Genomic DNA, 20,998 nt, shown 5'->3' on the forward strand with positions numbered 1-20,998 from the left:
TAACCAAGTAACTGTGAGTACTCGTGCATAAAAACCATCTACTCACAGGCTGTGGCGCTGCTACAACGCACCCGGACTCTGCAGTTAGTGGGAACACCTACGTATCCTTACAGGACGAGGGGACGGCTGGGAGAGGCCATCTGTTTGAGGCCCCGTGGGCTGAGGGATCGGGTACGTAGCCTGGGCTCGCGCGACCTTCCAAAAGAGGGTCTGAGAAGGCACAGAACGGATTTAATTCAATAAACTACAAAGTGACAGCGTCAGCGGGAGACACAGCCCGCGAAGTACGGAGAGCGCAGAGAGGGCACCCAGGCGAGTCCGTGCCACCTGGTGAAGGCGTGTCTGTCCCAAGGGATCACAACGGACCCACTTGAGTATTTAAGGAAACTCACAACCTGATATGTGTCAGAGAGTCGGTGGGTATGTGTCCCGACCGGTACCCGGATATTTCACGTCACTCACAACCCACAGGGAAACGAACGACGAAGCGACATGGCGGCTGTAGGAGCTCTGTACTGACCCCAGCTGAGAGTAACTTTACACTACAGGCATCATGGCGGCTGTAAGAGCTCTGCAGTGACCCCAGCTGAGAGTAACTTTACACTACAGGCAGCTTGGCGGCTGTAAGAGCTCTGCAGTGACCCCAGCTGAGAGTAACTTTACACTACAGGCAGCTTGGCGGCTGTAAGAGCTCTGTACTGACCACAGCTGAGAGTAACTTTACACTACAGGCAGCTTGGCGGCTGTAAGAGCTCTGTACTGACCACAGCTGAGAGTAACTTTACACTACAGGCAGCTTGGCGGCTGTAAGAGCTCTGTACTGACCCCAGCTGAGAGTAACTTTAAACTACAAGGAACATGGTGGCTGTGAGAGCTCTCCACTGAGTCTAGCTGAGAGTAACTTTAAACTACAAGGAACATGGCAGCTGTAAGAGCTCTCCACTGAGTCTAGCGGAGAGTAACTTTAAACTACAAGGAACATGGCGGCTGTAAGAGCTCTCCACTGAGTCTAGCTGAGAGTAACTTTAAACTACAAGGAACATGGCGGCTGTAAGAGCTCTCCACTGAGTCTAGCTGAGAGTAACTTTAAACTACAAGAAACATGGCAACTGTAAGAGCTCTCCACTGAGTCTAGCTGAGAGTAACTTTAAACTACAAGGAACATGGCAGCTGTAAGAGCTCTCCACTGAGTCTAGCTGACTGTAACTTTAAACTACAAGGAACATGGCGGCTGTAAGAGCTCTCCACTGAGTCTAGCTGAGAGTAACTTTAAACTACAAGGAACATGGCGGCTGTAAGAGCTCTCCACTGAGTCTAGCTGAGAGTAACTTTAAACTACAAGGAACATGGCGGCTGTAAGAGCTCTCCACTGAGTCTAGCTGACTGTAACTTTAAACTACAAGGAACATGGCAGCTGTAAGAGCTCTGCACTGAGTCTAGTTGACTGTAACTTTAAACTACAAGAAACATGGCAACTGTAAGAGCTCTCCACTGAGTCTAGCTGAGAGTAACTTTAAACTACAAGGAACATGGCAGCTGTAAGAGCTCTCCACTGAGTCTAGCTGACTGTAACTTTAAACTACAAGGAACATGGCGGCTGTAAGAGCTCTCCACTGAGTCTAGCTGAGAGTAACTTTAAACTACAAGGAACATGGCAACTGTAAGAGCTCTCCACTGAGTCTAGCTGAGAGTAACTTTAAACTACAAGGAACATGGCAGCTGTAAGAGCTCTCCACTGAGTCTAGCTGACTGTAACTTTAAACTACAAGGAACATGGCGGCTGTAAGAGCTCTCCACTGAGTCTAGCTGAGAGTAACTTTAAACTACAAGGAACATGGCAACTGTAAGAGCTCTCCACTGAGTCTAGCTGAGAGTAACTTTAAACTACAAGGAACATGGCGGCTGTAAGAGCTCTCCACTGAGTCTAGCTGAGAGTAACTTTAAACTACAAGGAACATGGCTGCTGTAAGAGCTCTCCACTGAGTCTAGCTGAGAGTAACTTTAAACTACAAGGAACATGGCGGCTGTAAGAGCTCTCCACTGAGTCTAGCTGAGAGTAACTTTAAACTACAAGGAACATGGCGGCTGTAAGAGCTCTCCACTGAGTCTAGCGGAGAGTAACTTTAAACTACAAGGAACATGGCGGCTGTAAGAGCTCTCCACTGAGTCTAGCTGAGAGTAACTTTAAACTACAAGGAACATGGCGGCTGTAAGAGGTCTCCACTGAGTCTAGCTGACTGTAACTTTAAACTACAAGGAACATGGCGGCTGTAAGAGCTCTCCACTGAGTCTAGCTGACTGTAACTTTAAACTACAAGGAACATGGCGGCTGTAAGAGCTCTCCACTGAGTCTAGCTGACTGTAACTTTAAACTACAAGGAACATGGCGGCAGTAAGAGCTCTCCACTGAGTCTAGCTGAGAGTAACTTTAAACTACAGGCAACATGGCGGCTGTAAGAGCTCTCCACTGAGTCTAGCTGAGAGTAACTTTAAACTACAAGGAACATGGCGGCTGTAAGAGCTCTCCACTGAGTCTAGCTGAGAGTAACTTTAAACTACAAGGAACATGGCAGCTGTAAGAGCTCTCCACTGAGTCTAGCGGAGAGTAACTTTAAACTACAAGGAACATGGCGGCTGTAAGAGCTCTCCACTGAGTCTAGCTGAGAGTAACTTTAAACTACAAGGAACATGGCGGCTGTAAGAGCTCTCCACTGAGTCTAGCTGAGAGTAACTTTAAACTACAAGAAACATGGCAACTGTAAGAGCTCTCCACTGAGTCTAGCTGAGAGTAACTTTAAACTACAAGGAACATGGCAGCTGTAAGAGCTCTCCACTGAGTCTAGCTGACTGTAACTTTAAACTACAAGGAACATGGCGGCTGTAAGAGCTCTCCACTGAGTCTAGCTGAGAGTAACTTTAAACTACAAGGAACATGGCGGCTGTAAGAGCTCTCCACTGAGTCTAGCTGAGAGTAACTTTAAACTACAAGGAACATGGCGGCTGTAAGAGCTCTCCACTGAGTCTAGCTGACTGTAACTTTAAACTACAAGGAACATGGCAGCTGTAAGAGCTCTGCACTGAGTCTAGTTGACTGTAACTTTAAACTACAAGAAACATGGCAACTGTAAGAGCTCTCCACTGAGTCTAGCTGAGAGTAACTTTAAACTACAAGGAACATGGCAGCTGTAAGAGCTCTCCACTGAGTCTAGCTGACTGTAACTTTAAACTACAAGGAACATGGCGGCTGTAAGAGCTCTCCACTGAGTCTAGCTGAGAGTAACTTTAAACTACAAGGAACATGGCAACTGTAAGAGCTCTCCACTGAGTCTAGCTGAGAGTAACTTTAAACTACAAGGAACATGGCAGCTGTAAGAGCTCTCCACTGAGTCTAGCTGACTGTAACTTTAAACTACAAGGAACATGGCGGCTGTAAGAGCTCTCCACTGAGTCTAGCTGAGAGTAACTTTAAACTACAAGGAACATGGCAACTGTAAGAGCTCTCCACTGAGTCTAGCTGAGAGTAACTTTAAACTACAAGGAACATGGCGGCTGTAAGAGCTCTCCACTGAGTCTAGCTGAGAGTAACTTTAAACTACAAGGAACATGGCTGCTGTAAGAGCTCTCCACTGAGTCTAGCTGAGAGTAACTTTAAACTACAAGGAACATGGCGGCTGTAAGAGCTCTCCACTGAGTCTAGCTGAGAGTAACTTTAAACTACAAGGAACATGGCGGCTGTAAGAGCTCTCCACTGAGTCTAGCGGAGAGTAACTTTAAACTACAAGGAACATGGCGGCTGTAAGAGCTCTCCACTGAGTCTAGCTGAGAGTAACTTTAAACTACAAGGAACATGGCGGCTGTAAGAGGTCTCCACTGAGTCTAGCTGACTGTAACTTTAAACTACAAGGAACATGGCGGCTGTAAGAGCTCTCCACTGAGTCTAGCTGACTGTAACTTTAAACTACAAGGAACATGGCGGCTGTAAGAGCTCTCCACTGAGTCTAGCTGACTGTAACTTTAAACTACAAGGAACATGGCGGCAGTAAGAGCTCTCCACTGAGTCTAGCTGAGAGTAACTTTAAACTACAGGCAACATGGCGGCTGTAAGAGCTCTCCACTGAGTCTAGCTGAGAGTAACTTTAAACTACAAGGAACATGGCGGCTGTAAGAGCTCTCCACTGAGTCTAGCTGAGAGTAACTTTAAACTACAAGGAACATGGCGGCTGTAAGAGCTCTCCACTGAGTCTAGCTGAGAGTAACTTTAAACTACAAGGAACATGGCAGCTGTAAGAGCTCTCCACTGAGTCTAGCGGAGAGTAACTTTAAACTACAAGGAACATGGCTGCTGTAAGAGCTCTCCACTGAGTCTAGCTGAGAGTAACTTTAAACTACAAGGAACATGGCGGCTGTAAGAGCTCTCCACTGAGTCTAGCTGAGAGTAACTTTAAACTACAAGAAACATGGCAACTGTAAGAGCTCTCCACTGAGTCTAGCTGAGAGTAACTTTAAACTACAAGGAACATGGCAGCTGTAAGAGCTCTCCACTGAGTCTAGCTGACTGTAACTTTAAACTACAAGGAACATGGCGGCTGTAAGAGCTCTCCACTGAGTCTAGCTGAGAGTAACTTTAAACTACAAGGAACATGGCGGCTGTAAGAGCTCTCCACTGAGTCTAGCTGACTGTAACTTTAAACTACAAGGAACATGGCGGCTGTAAGAGCTCTCCACTGAGTCTAGCTGAGAGTAACTTTAAACTACAAGGAACATGGCAACTGTAAGAGCTCTCCACTGAGTCTAGCTGAGAGTAACTTTAAACTACAAGGAACATGGCAGCTGTAAGAGCTCTCCACTGAGTCTAGCTGACTGTAACTTTAAACTACAAGGAACATGGCGGCTGTAAGAGCTCTCCACTGAGTCTAGCTGAGAGTAACTTTAAACTACAAGGAACATGGCAACTGTAAGAGCTCTCCACTGAGTCTAGCTGAGAGTAACTTTAAACTACAAGGAACATGGCGGCTGTAAGAGCTCTCCACTGAGTCTAGCTGAGAGTAACTTTAAACTACAAGGAACATGGCTGCTGTAAGAGCTCTCCACTGAGTCTAGCTGAGAGTAACTTTAAACTACAAGGAACATGGCGGCTGTAAGAGCTCTCCACTGAGTCTAGCTGAGAGTAACTTTAAACTACAAGGAACATGGCGGCTGTAAGAGCTCTCCACTGAGTCTAGCGGAGAGTAACTTTAAACTACAAGGAACATGGCGGCTGTAAGAGCTCTCCACTGAGTCTAGCTGAGAGTAACTTTAAACTACAAGGAACATGGCGGCTGTAAGAGGTCTCCACTGAGTCTAGCTGACTGTAACTTTAAACTACAAGGAACATGGCGGCTGTAAGAGCTCTCCACTGAGTCTAGCTGACTGTAACTTTAAACTACAAGGAACATGGCGGCAGTAAGAGCTCTCCACTGAGTCTAGCTGAGAGTAACTTTAAACTACAGGCAACATGGCGGCTGTAAGAGCTCTCCACTGAGTCTAGCTGAGAGTAACTTTAAACTACAAGGAACATGGCGGCTGTAAGAGCTCTCCACTGAGTCTAGCTGAGAGTAACTTTAAACTACAAGGAACATGGCAACTGTAAGAGCTCTCCACTGAGTCTAGCTGAGAGTAACTTTAAACTACAAGGAACATGGCAGCTGTAAGAGCTCTCCACTGAGTCTAGCTGAGAGTAACTTTAAACTACAAGGAACATGGCAACTGTAAGAGCTCTCCACTGAGTCTAGCTGAGAGTAACTTTAAACTACAAGGAACATGGCGGCTGTAAGAGCTCTCCACTGAGTCTAGCTGAGAGTAACTTTAAACTACAAGGAACATGGCAGCTGTAAGAGCTCTCCACTGAGTCTAGCTGACTGTAACTTTAAACTACAAGGAACATGGCGGCTGTAAGAGCTCTCCACTGAGTCTAGCTGAGAGTTACTTTAAACTACAAGGAACATGGCGGCTGTAAGAGCTCTCCACTGAGTCTAGCTGAGAGTAACTTTAAACTACAAGGAACATGGCTGCTGTAAGAGCTCTCCACTGAGTCTAGCTGAGAGTAACTTTAAACTACAAGGAACATGGCGGCTGTAAGAGCTCTCCACTGAGTCTAGCTGAGAGTAACTTTAAACTACAAGGAACATGGCGGCTGTAAGAGCTCTCCACTGAGTCTAGCGGAGAGTTACTTTAAACTACAAGGAACATGGCGGCTGTAAGAGCTCTCCACTGAGTCTAGCTGAGAGTAACTTTAAACTACAAGGAACATGGCGGCTGTAAGAGGTCTCCACTGAGTCTAGCTGAGAGTAACTTTAAACTACAAGGAACATGGCTGCTGTAAGAGCTCTCCACTGAGTCTAGCTGAGAGTAACTTTAAACTACAAGGAACATGGCAACTGTAAGAGCTCTCCACTGAGTCTAGCTGAGAGTAACTTTAAACTACAAGGAACATGGCAACTGTAAGAGCTCTCCACTGAGTCTAGCTGAGAGTAACTTTAAACTACAAGAAACATGACAACTGTAAGAGCTCTCCACTGAGTCTAGCTGAGAGTAACTTTAAACTACAAGGAACATGGCAGCTGTAAGAGCTCTCCACTGAGTCTAGCTGACTGTAACTTTAAACTACAAGGAACATGGCGGCTGTAAGAGCTCTCCACTGAGTCTAGCTGAGAGTAACTTTAAACTACAAGGAACATGGCGGCTGTAAGAGCTCTCCACTGAGTCTAGCTGAGAGTAACTTTAAACTACAAGGAACATGGCGGCTGTAAGAGCTCTCCACTGAGTCTAGCTGACTGTAACTTTAAACTACAAGGAACATGGCAGCTGTAAGAGCTCTGCACTGAGTCTAGTTGACTGTAACTTTAAACTACAAGAAACATGGCAACTGTAAGAGCTCTCCACTGAGTCTAGCTGAGAGTAACTTTAAACTACAAGGAACATGGCAGCTGTAAGAGCTCTCCACTGAGTCTAGCTGACTGTAACTTTAAACTACAAGGAACATGGCGGCTGTAAGAGCTCTCCACTGAGTCTAGCTGAGAGTAACTTTAAACTACAAGGAACATGGCAACTGTAAGAGCTCTCCACTGAGTCTAGCTGAGAGTAACTTTAAACTACAAGGAACATGGCAGCTGTAAGAGCTCTCCACTGAGTCTAGCTGACTGTAACTTTAAACTACAAGGAACATGGCGGCTGTAAGAGCTCTCCACTGAGTCTAGCTGAGAGTAACTTTAAACTACAAGGAACATGGCAACTGTAAGAGCTCTCCACTGAGTCTAGCTGAGAGTAACTTTAAACTACAAGGAACATGGCGGCTGTAAGAGCTCTCCACTGAGTCTAGCTGAGAGTAACTTTAAACTACAAGGAACATGGCTGCTGTAAGAGCTCTCCACTGAGTCTAGCTGAGAGTAACTTTAAACTACAAGGAACATGGCGGCTGTAAGAGCTCTCCACTGAGTCTAGCTGAGAGTAACTTTAAACTACAAGGAACATGGCGGCTGTAAGAGCTCTCCACTGAGTCTAGCGGAGAGTAACTTTAAACTACAAGGAACATGGCGGCTGTAAGAGCTCTCCACTGAGTCTAGCTGAGAGTAACTTTAAACTACAAGGAACATGGCGGCTGTAAGAGGTCTCCACTGAGTCTAGCTGACTGTAACTTTAAACTACAAGGAACATGGCGGCTGTAAGAGCTCTCCACTGAGTCTAGCTGACTGTAACTTTAAACTACAAGGAACATGGCGGCTGTAAGAGCTCTCCACTGAGTCTAGCTGACTGTAACTTTAAACTACAAGGAACATGGCGGCAGTAAGAGCTCTCCACTGAGTCTAGCTGAGAGTAACTTTAAACTACAGGCAACATGGCGGCTGTAAGAGCTCTCCACTGAGTCTAGCTGAGAGTAACTTTAAACTACAAGGAACATGGCGGCTGTAAGAGCTCTCCACTGAGTCTAGCTGAGAGTAACTTTAAACTACAAGGAACATGGCGGCTGTAAGAGCTCTCCACTGAGTCTAGCTGAGAGTAACTTTAAACTACAAGGAACATGGCAGCTGTAAGAGCTCTCCACTGAGTCTAGCGGAGAGTAACTTTAAACTACAAGGAACATGGCTGCTGTAAGAGCTCTCCACTGAGTCTAGCTGAGAGTAACTTTAAACTACAAGGAACATGGCGGCTGTAAGAGCTCTCCACTGAGTCTAGCTGAGAGTAACTTTAAACTACAAGAAACATGGCAACTGTAAGAGCTCTCCACTGAGTCTAGCTGAGAGTAACTTTAAACTACAAGGAACATGGCAGCTGTAAGAGCTCTCCACTGAGTCTAGCTGACTGTAACTTTAAACTACAAGGAACATGGCGGCTGTAAGAGCTCTCCACTGAGTCTAGCTGAGAGTAACTTTAAACTACAAGGAACATGGCGGCTGTAAGAGCTCTCCACTGAGTCTAGCTGACTGTAACTTTAAACTACAAGGAACATGGCGGCTGTAAGAGCTCTCCACTGAGTCTAGCTGAGAGTAACTTTAAACTACAAGGAACATGGCAACTGTAAGAGCTCTCCACTGAGTCTAGCTGAGAGTAACTTTAAACTACAAGGAACATGGCAGCTGTAAGAGCTCTCCACTGAGTCTAGCTGACTGTAACTTTAAACTACAAGGAACATGGCGGCTGTAAGAGCTCTCCACTGAGTCTAGCTGAGAGTAACTTTAAACTACAAGGAACATGGCAACTGTAAGAGCTCTCCACTGAGTCTAGCTGAGAGTAACTTTAAACTACAAGGAACATGGCGGCTGTAAGAGCTCTCCACTGAGTCTAGCTGAGAGTAACTTTAAACTACAAGGAACATGGCTGCTGTAAGAGCTCTCCACTGAGTCTAGCTGAGAGTAACTTTAAACTACAAGGAACATGGCGGCTGTAAGAGCTCTCCACTGAGTCTAGCTGAGAGTAACTTTAAACTACAAGGAACATGGCGGCTGTAAGAGCTCTCCACTGAGTCTAGCGGAGAGTAACTTTAAACTACAAGGAACATGGCGGCTGTAAGAGCTCTCCACTGAGTCTAGCTGAGAGTAACTTTAAACTACAAGGAACATGGCGGCTGTAAGAGGTCTCCACTGAGTCTAGCTGACTGTAACTTTAAACTACAAGGAACATGGCGGCTGTAAGAGCTCTCCACTGAGTCTAGCTGACTGTAACTTTAAACTACAAGGAACATGGCGGCAGTAAGAGCTCTCCACTGAGTCTAGCTGAGAGTAACTTTAAACTACAGGCAACATGGCGGCTGTAAGAGCTCTCCACTGAGTCTAGCTGAGAGTAACTTTAAACTACAAGGAACATGGCGGCTGTAAGAGCTCTCCACTGAGTCTAGCTGAGAGTAACTTTTAACTACAAGGAACATGGCAACTGTAAGAGCTCTCCACTGAGTCTAGCTGAGAGTAACTTTAAACTACAAGGAACATGGCAGCTGTAAGAGCTCTCCACTGAGTCTAGCTGAGAGTAACTTTAAACTACAAGGAACATGGCAACTGTAAGAGCTCTCCACTGAGTCTAGCTGAGAGTAACTTTAAACTACAAGGAACATGGCGGCTGTAAGAGCTCTCCACTGAGTCTAGCTGAGAGTAACTTTAAACTACAAGGAACATGGCAGCTGTAAGAGCTCTCCACTGAGTCTAGCTGACTGTAACTTTAAACTACAAGGAACATGGCGGCTGTAAGAGCTCTCCACTGAGTCTAGCTGAGAGTAACTTTAAACTACAAGGAACATGGCGGCTGTAAGAGCTCTCCACTGAGTCTAGCTGAGAGTAACTTTAAACTACAAGGAACATGGCTGCTGTAAGAGCTCTCCACTGAGTCTAGCTGAGAGTAACTTTAAACTACAAGGAACATGGCGGCTGTAAGAGCTCTCCACTGAGTCTAGCTGAGAGTAACTTTAAACTACAAGGAACATGGCGGCTGTAAGAGCTCTCCACTGAGTCTAGCGGAGAGTAACTTTAAACTACAAGGAACATGGCGGCTGTAAGAGCTCTCCACTGAGTCTAGCTGAGAGTAACTTTAAACTACAAGGAACATGGCGGCTGTAAGAGGTCTCCACTGAGTCTAGCTGACTGTAACTTTAAACTACAAGGAACATGGCGGCTGTAAGAGCTCTCCACTGAGTCTAGCTGACTGTAACTTTAAACTACAAGGAACATGGCGGCTGTAAGAGCTCTCCACTGAGTCTAGCTGACTGTAACTTTAAACTACAAGGAACATGGCGGCAGTAAGAGCTCTCCACTGAGTCTAGCTGAGAGTAACTTTAAACTACAAGGAACATGGCGGCTGTAAGAGGTCTCCACTGAGTCTAGCTGAGAGTAACTTTAAACTACAAGGAACATGGCGGCTGTAAGAGCTCTCCACTGAGTCTAGCTGAGAGTAACTTTAAACTACAAGGAACATGGCGGCTGTAAGAGCTCTCCACTGAGTCTAGCGGACTGTAATTTTAAACTACAAGGAACATGGCGGCTGTAAGAGCTCTCCACTGAGTCTAGCTGAGAGTAACTTTAAACTACAAGGAACATGGCGGCTGTAAGAGGTCTCCACTGAGTCTAGCTGAGAGTAACTTTAAACTACAAGGAACATGGCGGCTGTAAGAGCTCTCCACTGAGTCTAGCTGAGAGTAACTTTAAACTACAAGGAACATGGCGGCTGTAAGAGCTCTCCACTGAGTCTAGCGGACTGTAACTTTAAACTACAAGGAACATGGCGGCTGTAAGAGCTCTCCACTGAGTCTAGCGGACTGTAACTTTAAACTACAAGGAACATGGCGGCTGTAAGAGCTCTCCACTGAGTCTAGCTGACTGTAACTTTAAACTACAAGGAACATGGCGGCTGTAAGAGCTCTCCACTGAGTCTAGCTGAGAGTAACTTTAAACTACAAGGAACATGGCGGCTGTAAGAGGTCTCCACTGAGTCTAGCTGAGAGTAACTTTAAACTACAAGGAACATGGCGGCTGTAAGAGCTCTGCACTGAGTCTAGCTGAGAGTAACTTTAAACTACAAGGAACATGGCGGCTGTAAGAGCTCTGCACTGAGTCTAGCGGACTGTAACTTTAAACTACAAGGAACATGGCGGCTGTAAGAGCTCTCCACTGAGTCTAGCTGACTGTGACTTTAAACTACAAGGAACATGGCGGCTGTAAGAGCTCTCCACTGAGTCTAGCGGACTGTAACTTTAAACTACAAGGAACATGGCGGCTGTGAGATCTTTATACTGATCACAACTGATGGTGGATTTATACTACATGAAACAATGCGTCTGTCAAAACTCTCTACTGACTCCTTTTAAATGTAGTGTACAGTTGCAGTGAAGTGCAGGTACTCTCCCTTTTAATTAAAGAAGTGCAGGCGCTCAGTACCGGACAGCACCCTCCCATTTTAAGCACTGCACACAAAGGTCCTTCTATCCCGTCTCCCAGATCTTGCCAATGAAAATAGATTCACTGCTCCCAGAAGCCTGCACGGCTGAGCCCTTGAGACCTGAGCACACAACTTTGAGATGGGTTTGGAAGGCACTTTTAATTTCACTATGCCATGAACATTTTTCGACATTATTGTTTTTAGAGGATGTATACATTATTATTATTATTATTATTGGAGCTTGTAGAGCGCACGGCTACCTCCGACGGAAGTGTCCCGGCGCTGGCAGCGCATCCAACCTGTAGAGGATGAACCGGACTAGACAATGAGCTCTAGGGCAGGCCGAACAGCCATGTTTTTAAAGCTTTCCTGAACATGGTTTCCGAATTAGTCTTCCTCAGATGGTCAGGCATAGAGTTCCATTATGTAGCGGTTTTCACCGAGAAAGCACGGCCACCAATCCTGGCTTTTGCAAAACAGGGAATCACCAGTAGATTCTGGTCGTTTGATCCGAGTGCTCTGGCCTGGCTGCATTTCTGAAGTCTCCGCTTCAGGTATAGGGGACCAGTACCTCTGACTGCTCTATGCGCCAAGGTCAGTGCCTTGTACTCTATTCTTCTTTTTACCGGAAGCCCGTGTAAACGGCGCAAATGGGGGGAATATGATGTTGCAGTGGCACATTCCTAATTAGCCTGGCTGCCGCGTTTTTTTTGTTAATAATCTGTAATATTCTGAGCAAATACTCAGGAAGACCCAGGTAAAGGCTATTAGCGTAGTCAAGTGGAGAGGTGACTAATGCATGCACTACTGACATCCTGCAGTCCATAGGCAGGGAGGGAAGGAATCTCCGCAGAGCCTTCAGTTTCCAGAAACATAGTGAGGAGACCTGAGCAAATTGCGCCATGCCAGTGAGTTGAGAGTCAAACTTAAACCCTAGGTTCCTGGCAGAGGCAACTGGCATCGGAGGCGGATTTAGCTCAGTCAGCCACCAAAGTGCCGATCCGAGGGGGAGTGGGTTGATTAAAAAACAGAACCTCCGTTTTGTCGGTGTTTAATTTTAAGCAGCTATCCGTCATCCATGATGAGATATTCAAAAAACACTGCTTAAAGTTGGCGAAAGCTGTCTCGTGTTCCCCAAAAGAGAACATCAGTTGTGTGTTGTCAGCATACGAGACAACTTTCACCCTACATTGCTCAACAAATGCGGCGAGGGGAGTAAGATAAACATTAAAAGCGTTGGATTCAAAGCTGAGCCCTGAGGGACACCACGCATGAGGGAACTGGAACTAGAGACATGGGGGTGGAGAATCACTTGTTGAGAGCGACCCTCAAGAAATGAATGTAACCATGCTAATACAGTTCCCGTCACTCCTAGATGGTTGAGTCTGTGTAGGAGAATCCTATGTGACACAGTATCAAAGGCTGCAGACAAGTCCAACAGCACCAACATCGCGCAGCTACCTTGATCTAAGGTCTCACGAATCGACTTAGCCACTTCAAGCAGAGCTTTCTCTGTGCTGTAGCCTGACCTAAATCAAGACTGGGAGTCGTGCAGATGGTTGTTCGACTCCAGGAAGTCCGAGAGTTGTCTCTGGACTTCTTTTTCAAGAATTTTGGCCGGGACTGGGAGAAGAGATATTGGCCTAATTTTTTTTAGCTCTGTTGGGTCTTCGCCCGCTTTCTTGAGGATTGGCCGGACATATGCTTTTTATTAGCTGATAGGATAAACCCCGTCTCTAATGAGGAGTTCCAGATAGAGTTCAATGAAGAATTGAACCAGGGGGCTAATAACTTAAAAAATCTGTCCGGGGTCCGGGCAGGGGTCCAACGGAGAGCCTGATTTTATTTTGTTTAATTCCACCAGTGACGCTTCCGGACAAAAAGGGCGGAAAGCCAACCACAAGCCCAGGTAATGTGGGGTATGTGTTACCAAATCAGATAGTCCCAGAGATGGAAAGGAGGAATAGATGGCTAAAATGTTGTTCCAATGCTGGGGGGATAGTACTCTTCAGTGCTTGTGGTTTCATAAAACCTTGGACTATCTTAAAAACTTCTTTTGCGGAATTGTCAGAGGACTTGATCTGCTTTGCGACATAGTCCCTAATGAGCTTACGTCTTATGCTATGAAATTTCCTCAGTGCTGCTTTGTATTCGCACTTGGCCACAGGTTCATAATTTGTCCGCCAGGCCCGCTCCAGGCCCGCTCCAGCCTCTTACATAGGCTTTTCTTCACGCGGAGCTCCATGGTAAACCAAGGGGCAGAAGGTTTATTCCTGGCCAATTTCATAGTATTAATTTGGGCTATTTTGTCGAGGGCTGAATCGACCCAACCGTTGAAGACAGAAGCATCATGACTCGGATCATCTGCAAGCTTCGGGGGATATTTTGTAGCTGGCAACCCATAGAATCAGGTGAAATCTTCCTCCAATTTCTCTTGTTCTCGAATGTTGATCTAACCTGATTCTTACAGGCAGCCCAAGTTAGTTTAAGAGGGACCTGCCAGCGATCTGACCAAGTCACGGGTGAAGGATCCTCTACCTGTAGTATAGGATCATTTGTGAAAAGTAGATCAAGCGTATGGCCAGCCACATGCGTGGGTAATAATACCTTTTGAAACAGGTTTAACCCTTTGAGGGTGTCAGCCAGTTGAACCGCTAAGGGACAGTTCATGTTGTCCATATGGACGTTAAAATCCCCGAGAACTGTGAGGTTAGTGTGTCTCAATGAGAGGTCGGCAATGGTATCATACAACGTCTGCCAGTGGGCAGTCAATGCATTCGGGGGTCTAGTTACCAAAAGTCCTGCCATAGAGGAGATCGTAGAGAATTTAATACAGAAAGGACATGGACTCAATTGGCCCGGTATCTTCAATTCTCTTGTGCGAGATCTCCCAGCCTTCTCTCATAATCACAGCAAGGCCGCCGCCTAGTCTATTGCCAATCATATCGGCCTTGATTATTCTATATCCTGCAGGGATAGCCAGAGATATGTCTGGGTTCGAGCTCTCTCTCAGCCAAGTTTCAGTTAGAAACAAGACGTCCCAGTCATTAGTCTTTAAAGTGAGCAACTAGCCCACTAACCGCCCTTCCCAAAATGGCGGCCTGCTGTACAACCCCCCAGTAGTAACAGCAGAGTGAAGTACTAGTGAAAGCACGTGTGCAAAGGCGCATTTCTTATCAGCATGCAGGACGAATTCAATGTGCAAATCGGCAATTTCAAAAGTCGAGTCTCCCCCGGCTCAAGCCTCAGGAGGACGCACAAAGATAACATTAAATGAAGACATTAATTAAAATTATATGGAAATATTTTAGATTAATGTAAGGAAATAATTGCAATTTTTGCCACAGAGTTGGCTTGAAGTTTCCGTTACAGCAGCAAACTTTCCTGATTTGCCTCTTCTTGGTTTGCACGGTTTTCTGCTTTCCTTTGGGCCTCGCACATTCATATTTTCCCAGTATTCACTGCTGCAGTTCAACTTGTTTTTGCGAATGCTAATATTGTGCTGAAAATGATTGCGGGATTATTCTAGTAAGTTTACTAAAAACCGGAAGTGTGCTGCACTTGATACATTTTCTTTAGGACATTTACACTGGAGGACGACTCTTAAGCGAGCTTAAGTTACGCCAAATCAATAAACTCAAATCAAGTTCACAAAAACCATTATTTAGGCAGACCAAAAATATGTTTTCTGTGATGGTTTCAAGACCTGGGATATCCTTTAGGAGAATAAAGCAACTATCCAATAGTAAAAGTACTGTAAAAATGCAGATTTGCCCAGGATAGCCCAAACAAGTAGAATTTGGTATTCTGCTGACTTTTTAGGTCTCGCCTGGCGTTAGCAGCGCGCATGCGTTGCTGCCATGCGAGAATTCTTGGAATCAATACGGTTTGCGAAGTTGACTATCGGCTCCGGACGTAATTTTCATTGGTGTGCGTCATTTGACGTCACCAATTATGCTAAACGGGGTGTACTGATTGTCCAGGAGGCTTTTTAGTCCCTCCTGGTTACCACCTTGTCCGCTTTTGGCCCCGTCCACCGGGACTGGATCTTTTACAGACGGATTTACATGCCATCCTTTAAAGGACAGTAAGCACTCTTCTTTTCATTTGCAGCGCTGTCCCCACGCTCGTAATGGCCGCTCGCTCAGCGTCTCCTGCTTCAGCCCCCCACCCCTCATTGTAGTATTGTTTGTCTTGTTTTTTAAGGTCTGTTAATAACAGAATTGACTAAAAGTGTCATGTGTAACAAGGTGCCACTTGATAACCATTAAATTACCGGAATTACTAGATTAATTTCCCTGTCCATCCGCCACCCAGCCTATCTCATACCTAACAACACGATAGAACCAGGCTCTTCCGTGGCCCTAACCCATAAACAACTCATCTCCCGTCTTAGCCCCTCGCCGGCTCGTGTTGGGCGGCTGCCAAGCCGAGTTCTTCGCCGCCGCCATTATTTACTGCCATCCCCCATAAAACGGTCACCTGATGGCTTTTCAATGATTGTTTAAGTGACTGCTCGGTTGACACCATGAGCGCCATCTATAATTCTTGGAGACAGGAGGGAGGGCGCTAGCTGCGGGGAGTGGGGGCCCTTTTGGGCAGCGAGGAAGGACCAGGGCCGAGGGAAGGTGAGCGAGGAGTGGGGACCGATTGGCTCTTGGCTAGGTCCTGGCAGGCTGCAGTAGCCACATTTCACATCTTTTAAAAAATAAGGTGGAAGTCCTGCTGAGCGCGCCCACCATAGATTTCATGGACAGTACGGACACTTCTCTGTAGAACTGATATGTTTTCAAAAGAACAGCTCAGCACCATTGATTTGCTTTCTAGGCTCTACACTTCCCAGTAGTATTGGCACAGTATTGGCATCATCACGACTGCCATTCTTTGGGACAGGGCGGACATCGTTATATGCTTAATAGGACACCTGCACTTCTAAACAGAGATCCAAATATAAGTGTTTTGATAAACTGTCCACACCTGTCAACAGTAGTGAATTATGTATTTTTAATGGGGCAGTGTCAGCTCTTTCTAGAAAGACTGCATATTTAAAGAGCAGTGCACTGACACTTCTGATCAGGATAGCTGGTCGGTCAATGTAGCAGTTTAACCACTTCTCACCAAGGATCCTCTAAGTTTTTTAAATGTTTTGTACATCAAGCACTGGCAAAGGCAATAGGTCTCGCCTTTCATAACAAGACACAGAGATATGGGCTTTCCCAATGTTTGTATGGGTCGTGCATAGTAAAAAAAAAGCAATTCAAATGCAATAGGTCTCGCATTTACGCGAGTTTAAGCTATTGACATTGTAAAAGACAAAGCCTTTTATTTATGTGTTAGAAACGAGAAACAAAATAAAAGGTATTGTTATTTGCAATGTGAATAGCTCCAACTTGCTTAAATGTGAGACCTATTGCATTGCAAATGCTTGTTTTTTTTACAAGCAATTCATGACTGATAATAGGAAAAAAATGACAACCTCCTCCTCTCTTACAAAGAAATATTTCATTTTTCCTGTCTTAATGAGCGGACGTTTCTGCACATGGAACTGAAAACAAAGCATACAGTCTCTATGACGTCACTAGCATCTCAGTCTGCGCGCTGCCAAAGGACATTGCAAATGTTGACGTACCCCACATGGCCGGCCACCGACAATATTAAATCCAAGGGAACCAGATTCACGATGGAGAACAAGGGCCAAGGATTTGGTGTCTTCGCCCTACAATGAACAAGTAAAAGCGAAAAAATATATTCAAATGCTAAAATAAGATGGAAATAAAAATATTGAGATTTAATCATGGGAGGGGGGACATTTACTTTTAGAATACCAGCATTTATGAGCTAGAAACATCCAAATGTATGGCAAATTTCAGTGTCTGTATTTTAAGATAACTATTTTAATCACAGCGCTTTGACATTTCATACTTTTTAGACCAGTAGAATTGGCGGTCATTCCCCCTAAATATCCACACAGGGCTCTCAAGATCGTTTCTTAAATGTCCCACGGTCATTCCCTGCGGCCACAGACCTCTGCCTCTGATGTCACTGAAAATAAACTGGGGACCACTGCCCTCAGACGCTCACTGAGGCCCCGCCCACTCAGATGTGGCTTTCCGTCCCCCTGGTATGCTAGCACTTGAATAACTCATATATGATTTTCCAATTTGTTTTTCTAATCAAACTACCTTTAGAGTTACCACAATATAGTTCACGTGTTGGGAGGTGTGAAAAGCTGGCACTGGTGGGCATTGAACTGATGGGAGGTGTCTGCAGTTAGCACTGGTGGGCACTGTGAGAAGGTAAATCTGATGGGAGGTGTGAGGAGCTGGCACTGATGTGCACTGTGAGGAGGTAGAACTGATGGGAAATGTGAGAAGCTGGCACTGGTGGGCACTGTGAGGCAGTAGAACTGATGGGAGGTGTAAGGAGCTGGCACTGATGGGCACTGTGAGGAGGTAGAACTGATGGGAGGTGTGAGAAGCTGGCACTAGTGGGCATTGGGTGGAGGTAGGCCCAATGGGAGGTGTGAGGAGCTGGCACTGATGGGTATTGAACCAATGGGAGGTGCAAGGAGCTGGCACTGGTGGCACTTTGAGGAGGTAGACCCGATGAGAGGTGTGAGGAGCTGGCACTGGTGGGCAGTGAACCGATGGGAGGTGTGAGGAGCTGGTACTGGTGGACATTGTGAGGAGGTAAATCTGATGAGAGGTGTGAGGGGCTGGCACTGGTAGGTACTGAACTGATGGGAGGTGTGAGGAGCTGGCACTGATGTGCACTGTGAGGAGGTAGAACTGATGGGAAATGTGAGAAGCTGGCACTGGTGGGCACTGTGAGGCAGTAGAACTGATGGGAGGTGTAAGGAGCTGGCACTGATGGGCACTGTGAGGAGGTAGAACTGATGGGAGGTGTGAGAAGCTGGCACTAGTGGGCATTGGGTGGAGGTAGGCCCAATGGGAGGTGTGAGGAGCTGGCACTGATGGGTATTGAACCAATGGGAGGTGCAAGGAGCTGGCACTGGTGGCACTTTGAGGAGGTAGACCCGATGAGAGGTGTGAGGAGCTGGCACTGGTGGGCAGTGAACCGATGGGAGGTGTGAGGAGCTGGTACTGGTGGGCATTGTGAGGAGGTAAATCTGATGAGAGGTGTGAGGGGCTGGCACTGGTAGGTACTGAACTGATGGGAGGTGTGAGAAGCTGGCCCTGGTGGGCACTATGAGGAGGTACATAAATTAAAACTACTTACCTGGCATGCGGCATCCCCAGGCTGCCCTCCTCCTCTTCCTTGACGTCTGGGTAATTCTTCGAGAAAACTGAGCATGTGCGCGCATCCGCGCATGCACATTTCTTGTGAGGAGGGCAGCCCGGGGCGTCGCATGCCAGGTAAGTGGGTTTAATTTAATTTTAAGTCATGTAGAAATTATTGTTAATATAGGGGGGGTGGAGGCGGGTGGCGTGGCATAGCGTAGCGGAGTTCCTCTGAGATTTTTTGCAACTCCATGGACCTCCGCGTAGCCCCGCTACGCCCACTATGCCCGGGGTTATTCATCAGCAAATCAGACACTTCAATCTAAAAAAAAAATAGCCATTACTCGGAAGAATAACCAGCTACTTCGAAAGAGAATTATTAGCCACTTCTAGACAAAGAGACAGGCGAATCATAGCTAGAGAAATCAGTCACTCCGAGAGAGAGTAACCAGCCACTTCTAGTGAGAAGAAAAAACAAACAAGCATTTACAATGCAATGGTCTCGGCATTGGTAAAGTTAGAGCTATTGGCATTGCTCATGACATTATTTTTGTTTATGTTTTTGTTTTTAAAACATTTCAAGAAACGGCATTGTTATTTACAATGTCAATAGCTTAATCACTCTCCAATGCGAGACCTAGTGCATTTGCACCCACACACAGATTAAGCTATTGACATTGTAAATAACAATGCCGTTTCTTTACATGTTTTAAAAACATAAACAAAAATAATGTCATGAGCAATTCCAATAGCTCTAACTTTAACAATGCCGAGACCGTTGCATTGTAAATGCTTGTTGATGTTTGTGGCACGGTTCACTTGCCAAATATTTTCATGGCTCTACTCATACCAGGGCTCTCAGAGCCGAGCCAGACTCTCGGCTCTGCCCGTGTACTTCTTGGCCAGCTCTGATGATGGATGGTACAGGGTAATGGGTGAATGCTGCTGTGGGCACGTCGATATCCACCTAAGTTCTACACCCGTTCACATTTACATTTTTTGGATGTGTGTGAGGTGTTGTATCTAACACGGTGTTTTGAAGGCTTGGGTAGTCATTGGTGGTGGTAAGCGCTTTTGGAAACCATATGGCATGTTTGGACGGTTTCGTTTGTCTGCACTGAGCTCTGTCTAATGTGTCCTGTAGAAGGTAATTTTAGTTTTGAGTATAGTTGATGAACCATTACAACTGTTTAAGATCTATCTGAGGTGCATGTGCACGTGGTTTGTTCTTTTAAAAGCGTACTGTGGGGCTGACTTGTAGAGCATCGCAAGGAAAGACATACAATGATCTTAAAAATAATATGGAGTATAGACCGCCATGTACATTTAGAGATTACTTTGATGATGGGAAATGCCCGCTAATTCGACATGTGGTATCAAGCTGCTAGGCATGGACGCCCAAGGCCCCTCGAAGTGCAGCCACTCTAGAGCCCTTTGTCCTTCTAGGTTCACTGTCTGTTGGACTGGTGCACGAAGTGAGCCCCACTCAGGTGCCATATACCTGGAGATAACAACCCTCCTCCCAGGTGTCGTGTGTGGGAGAATAGTGCACCCTCATCTCTATTCTCGCCTCACAGGGCACTTTGTGCTTCAAAAGTGTAAAGTGTGCTGTAGAATGTCCTCAGTTGAAGAACCTCCAATCCAAAGTCACGTGGAGGGAGTTTGATTGTCTCGATCACTATCGTTCCTGGCAGATCACCAACGTCCAGTGCTGTATTCAGTGCGCATGCGCAGCATGTTTCCGGCACAAATTGGGGCGGGGACAGTGAGAGCTGACCGGTCCTTGTGAAGAATCCTACAGTTTTACATTGAAACTAATAATTTTGAGTTCACCTGAGGCATTTAGCATAGGACTAAGAAAAGGCGCGCTCGTACTTCTTACTGTTATTTATTTTATGTCCATGGGAAAGGATCTGTGGGGTCTATTAGTGATTAGCACCTTAAGACTGGTTATATAGAAATTTTCTATAAATATATAATTTTACTAAAATTCTATTAAAGTGCCTCTGCTTAGCCTCAGGTCGGTGCCTTTCCTTTTGCTGTTTCGGTACTCTAAAACAGGCGGGTTTTAAATGTACTTGTGAAATGGGTGCATTTTACTAATTTGCTTTTAAATGTAGGAGATAAAATAGATTTCTAGGAGTGTAAATAATTTATAGAAAGCACTTAACTTTTAACATTTTTGTAAAGGGTTATTTCCTTGAATCAAAATGGATGCTCGTTATATCGACCTTCGGATAGATGAAAGGCCCAATCCTCTTTTCTCGAACTGAAAACTTTGCGCTAGCAGTTCTACATAGATCTCGGCATAAACTATTTAATTCACTATGCTAGTTTACAATGATATCTTCATTCAAAGT

General features: G+C 45.7%; 1 protein-coding gene across 2 annotated transcripts in view; it reads right to left on the reverse strand.

Annotated features, from left to right (window-relative positions):
- Nucleotides 1–20,998, reverse strand: part of PDZRN3 (PDZ domain containing ring finger 3) — a 592,520-nt gene that overhangs the window by 521,461 nt on the left and 50,061 nt on the right. Inside the window, exon 2 of one of the 2 annotated variants that reach the window (XM_085624238.1) lies at nt 17,027–17,113. The exons of the other annotated variant lie outside the window; for it this stretch is intronic. Coding sequence (XP_085480364.1) covers nt 17,027–17,113 — 87 coding nt within the window. The remainder of the gene's footprint in view (nt 1–17,026; nt 17,114–20,998) is intronic. 2 annotated transcript variants of the gene reach the window in all.

Source organism: Triturus cristatus, chromosome 9, assembly GCF_964204655.1.
Source record: "Triturus cristatus chromosome 9, aTriCri1.1, whole genome shotgun sequence".
NCBI lineage: Eukaryota > Metazoa > Chordata > Amphibia > Caudata > Salamandridae > Triturus > Triturus cristatus.